We start from the raw sequence: 4947 nt of genomic DNA, 5'->3' as shown, positions 1-4947 counted from the left end.
AAAAATACTCTTATATTCTTAATAAAAAGTAAAAGAAATAATAATAACAATAGTAACACTGTTATTTACTCTTTTATTTGCTCAAATGCGGTGTATTTTGGATTGAAATGGCACATGAGCAACTCCTGGAACATTTTAATTTGAAAGTGAAGAAAGTAGCACAGTTCTATTAATAACATTTTATTCTGAAGTCAGATGAAAATGATGTGCATTTTCTGTCATTTAAATCATTTATTTAACAAACAAAAGTATAATAGCGGATAATTGAAGTGTGATTAATTCCTCTTCCTTCGGCGTGTAACAAACAACTGCACTTCCTGTGGGCTTTGCATCATCTTGCTTTGATGCCAGCGCTTGAATAAATTAATAAATAATAACCCATGGAAAAGACTAAACTTTATAACCCTGTAGTTCTGAAATTCACAATTAAATCTTGGTTTACTGAAACGTGGTGCGGCACAAAAGCTCTCAAAATGATCAGAATCTCACATAAAATTTCAATTACATTTATTTTAAAGCAGTTTCCTCCAAAACAGTTGATTTTACCAGCAGAACGTTAGAAAGTCAGTGGTTAATAATAGAGAAGCAGATTAACTAACTTTAATGGGTCTTTTATTTGTAAGGTATAAACTAAATATCAAGCCAAGTTGTAGACTTTTTTATTTGTTATAAGACTCGCTGCTAAAATTCAGAATGCTGTGATGTGAGCTGCAAAACCCCCGAGGTCACATTTACTCAAGCATTTATGAGTCACTTAAATTACTCAAATACTCAAATAAAATTGCACTTTTGCTTCATCCTGTTTACTGTATACTGCAGTGCACCGTTAAAGAAAGTTTAAAAGACCTTCCTCATACAGTGGCAAACATAAACGGGGCGTGGCTATAATTATCTCAAGTAAGATAGCTTTTGAACATAAAGATAAAGAAGGTCGATTTGTGTTGGTAAAGGGAACAATAAATGGAGCTTTGTTTACACTGATAAATGTTTATGCTCCACCTGGAAGCGATCTCACCTTCTACACTAAAGCAATGGACCTTATTGTAAACCACTCTGAGGGAACCCTCATCTGTGGCGGCGACTGGAACATACACGTTCAGCCGACATTAGATGTCTCAGACTCACCAAGTGCTGGTAGATGGATAAATAATGCATTTCGTAAATTAATAAACAACATTGGGCGAGAACATCTGGAGAGAGATGAACCCTAACGTACGGCAATATACACACTTCTCTAACCCACATAAGAAATACACAAGAATAGACTATTTTTTCATTTTTAACAAAGACGGATCAAAAATCACAGTGCACATTGGAACAATAGATTTAAGTGACCATTCCCCTATCTACATCACAATAGAGCTGGACCAGAAACAGAAAAACACACTTTGGAGACTCAATACGAGTCTATTCAATGATCCCCAGTTTAAACAAAAAATGTCTAAAGACATTGAGACTTATGTAGAGGAAAACGATAACGGCGAAGTTTCCCCATCCATCATTTGGGACGCAGCAAAGGCTGTTCTGCCTTTGCCTCAGCTAAAAAGAAACAAAAGCAAGAAAAACAAAACGAATTACAGAACAAATTAAAGGTTTGAGGATTCCCCTTTTTGGCATGAGTTTTTTTGTTATAATCATCTGTGTTTGGATCAGATTTTTCCTTCAGTCGCCTCTTTGTGGATTCTGGAACATTCTGATGAGTTTAAAGGGTTACATTGGACTATATTTGACCAGATAAAATCCCGGTGAGAAACACGGCAGTGACGAGCACCATGTTGACTTCAGCCAGGGTTTGACCGGCGCCGCTCGCCCTGAATATGTCCTCCTCTGGTGGCTCTTCTTCCTCCTGCTCGTCATAAAAGAAGTATTTCTGCTCGAACACGCTCGCGGTTTCCCCCGTGTAGTTAGGATGAAAATGGTAGATGAGTAAATCTCGGATGGCCTTTTCACTTTCAAACTTGTGCTTGTTCTTCCTGGCTGTAAAGGAATTAGGAAAAGATCAAATGTAAAGTTTATGGTAAAACATATGTGTACATTTCTCGGTTTGACATTAAAGTAAAGAGTGAATCCAGAAGCACAAAACATCACATCTGCTGTTGTTCATCGAGCTTTTTGGTACATTTTTGACATGCTCAGTATTAAAATTTCGTCAAATCTTCCAAACAACAAACTTTAAGATAAAATATAGTTAATCCATCCTGAAAATGAGTGGGTGTAATCCCTATTTTGTCCAGGAGTGACAAATCGGTTTAAATCTGACGGAGCCTGGCTGTTTGTCTACAGCTCCGTCAGATGGAAGTCCAGACGCCTTGATTTTGAGAAGGAGAAGGACCTTTGAAACCTCTGACTCTCCACAATATGTGATTCTACGTACCTTCACTGACAAAGAACTCGGCGATATAAAAAGTCAGTCTGATTGAGTTTGGCGAGTGGCCGTAGAAGTCTTGGGTCCATTCATACGGGTGCTTTTCTGGGTGCCACTGCACGCCGTAGAACGGGTAATCGAAGGCTGAAACAAAGACATTTTGTACGTTTGCAGTATATTTTCTGCTGCAGTGATTCTAACTCATGGTTGGGCCCCTGAGTTAGATTGTACATGTTTAAAGTCTGTTCTACAGCGAGTCAGAACTGGCACAAACAGAGGAAACCAAAACGCTCTAAACTTTCATGATTGTTATAACTTAGCTACTGCCTCTTCAGTCTTTCTGCATGTCGAGTGTTCATGTTTTGGAATAATGTCCGAATATACCTGTGACCAAAATAAACTAATTATAATATTTTTAACAGGACTTTAAGCAGCAAGGTCGATATGGAACATTTGTGGACCCAATAAGTAAGAAAAACGTTTGACTTAAGTGTACTTTATGTTGATTATTTCTATTAAAAGCAGTAAGTTCTTCATAAAGTTATACAGGCCGTCCATCTAAAATGACATTTCAAAAACCTTGTGAACGTCCAGTCCAAACAGAAACTCGATTACCTTCAAAAGTGGAAATAAACTCCACCATCCCGTCTGTGTTTGTGGACAGCACTTTGTAAAACCTGTTCAGATCTGCATTTTCATGGTACGTCTGTTACACAGATAAACATGGTTTTATTTATTTACATGTGAAAGTTCCTTCTCCAATCTTAAACGTGACATTTACCTCCATGGAAATGCTCCACTTGTGAGCGTTTATTGTCATTGGCTCAGTGGCCAGCGCGTGCATCATTTCAGGAGGGAAATCTCTAAACATCTTGCTTCCGTTTGCCTCTGGAAATCAAGAGAGCGAAATCAAAACACATAAAACAAACGTGTGCACCATAAATATAAATATACTGAGGTTTTCTGGAGATGGGAGGAGAAAAACTATATCTTTTAGATTCTTCATGTGATAAGATTCTCACATGTTGAAGCTCATTGTGTCTAGAACAGGGGTGGGCAAACTACGGCCCGCGGGCCACATACGTTTGTCTTTATAATTTGGCCCTCCAAACCTGCCAAATAATATTTAATTTGAAATTTAAAAAAAAATAGAAAATGTTTAACATATTTTTTTTTGCCCTTAGGCCTCCGTCTGCACTTGTATCCTTAATAAAGACGACGTGAAATGAATTAAATCATAGATTTCATAGCCAATATTTTTCACACCAACGATCGCGGGCCGGCCCTCCGCTACTTGCCTGGATTCGAATATGGCCCTCGGAGGAAAATAATTGCCCACCTCTGGTCTAGAAGGTCTTTTCATGTTCTCTCTGTGTGTTTTAGGATAATTAGCTTTATCCCTTTATCCCGGTAGATTATTGTAAATGTAACATTCATTATACGACTTTTAACTGATTGAAGAACATGTAATTGCATTGATACAGTTTCGTACCGTCTGTGAAGTTCAAAGGTAGAGACACTGCAGAAGTATTTGTTCTCACTAAAATGTTCTTCTGAGCGGTCAGAACGGCAAGCTGTTCAAATCCAAGGCAAGTGCCCCAAATTGGAAAATAGTCTCCTTTTTTGTTTGCCTAACAAAGAGAAAAAGATTGATATTAGACTGACAGGTCGAGCTCAATGTGACCAAGGGATTGTGTTTCAGGTAGAATATTTTTCTAAAGGCTCTACCACCTTTGACCAGTCTTGTCTTGGGTTGCGGTGACGTCCATAAAAGCACTTCCTTTCCTCCCTCTTGCCCTCTGACCTCTGACCTTACCTCCAGTCTCCCTGTGATGCCGCTCATACCACTCTAATGTAGTATCCAAAATTCAGACTTTATGTGCAGGCTTTAGCATTATTTGTAGCGCTGATTTTTAAATGTTTAATTCAGTTCTCGCTATGTGCCGCCCGCCACGCCGGCTATCGGGCGTGTCACTGCCACACTTGTCCAGCAGGAGGCCCTCTAACAGCTGTACGTTTAGTAGTGACAGTTGTTTATAGATCTGATCCATGGAGCTTGCCTTGCCTGGCCTCTCTTTTAAACCGTCTAACAATGAACTGTGCCTAACTTGTTCCAACTTCAATATCCAACTAGTGTATGAACAATGTCTTTTGAATCAAGTCTCTGCTTATCAACAAGGAACCTACATTGAGCTGTTCCTGGGCCAACCACCAGGTGTCGTTGTTGGGTTTCTTTTTATACTATGGTTTAGTCTTTATGTCCAGTACGAGCTAAGCTAAACGACCCCCTCGGAACACCACACATAACTTCAATTTAGTTGAAATATCCAAACAGAAGGGCATTCTGCTGCCCCCTGCTGACTGCTGGAGCCATTTTTGAATAGGACAAAACAAATAGAATAAAAGAATGGAAAACAGCCCTTTTACAGTAAACATTTACCTCAACTGCCAGATGATAGAAAACCGTTGCTGCTTTTTCATAACCAGAGTCAAAAATGTTGGCAGCTCCTCCAGGGAGAAAGAATCTGAAAAACAGAAAGATGCTTAAGACTTTATGAATACAGATCATTATGTTACTAATA

General features: G+C 38.8%; 1 protein-coding gene across 1 annotated transcript in view; it reads right to left on the bottom strand.

Annotated features, from left to right (window-relative positions):
- Window positions 1–1498: 1498 nt before the first annotated feature.
- The window catches only part of LOC140364939 (gamma-glutamyl hydrolase-like), a gene marked incomplete at its 5' end in the record, with an annotated part of 3518 nt that continues 69 nt past the window's right edge, over window positions 1499–4947 (bottom strand). The window contains 7 exons of the mRNA XM_072451318.1: window positions 1499–1539; window positions 1732–1977; window positions 2375–2509; window positions 2981–3071; window positions 3147–3253; window positions 3858–3996; window positions 4806–4890. Coding sequence (XP_072307419.1) covers window positions 1499–1539; window positions 1732–1977; window positions 2375–2509; window positions 2981–3071; window positions 3147–3253; window positions 3858–3996; window positions 4806–4890 — 844 coding nt within the window. The remainder of the gene's footprint in view (window positions 1540–1731; window positions 1978–2374; window positions 2510–2980; window positions 3072–3146; window positions 3254–3857; window positions 3997–4805; window positions 4891–4947) is intronic.

The sequence above is a fragment of the Eucyclogobius newberryi genome, unplaced genomic scaffold (assembly GCF_026437365.1).
Source record: "Eucyclogobius newberryi isolate DKJ021-1_F unplaced genomic scaffold, fEucNew1.0.hap1 SCAF_18, whole genome shotgun sequence".
In the NCBI taxonomy this organism is placed as follows: domain Eukaryota; kingdom Metazoa; phylum Chordata; class Actinopteri; order Gobiiformes; family Gobiidae; genus Eucyclogobius; species Eucyclogobius newberryi.
Note: the sequence above shows the minus strand (reverse complement) of the source record. Positions and strands in the feature narration are given on the sequence as shown.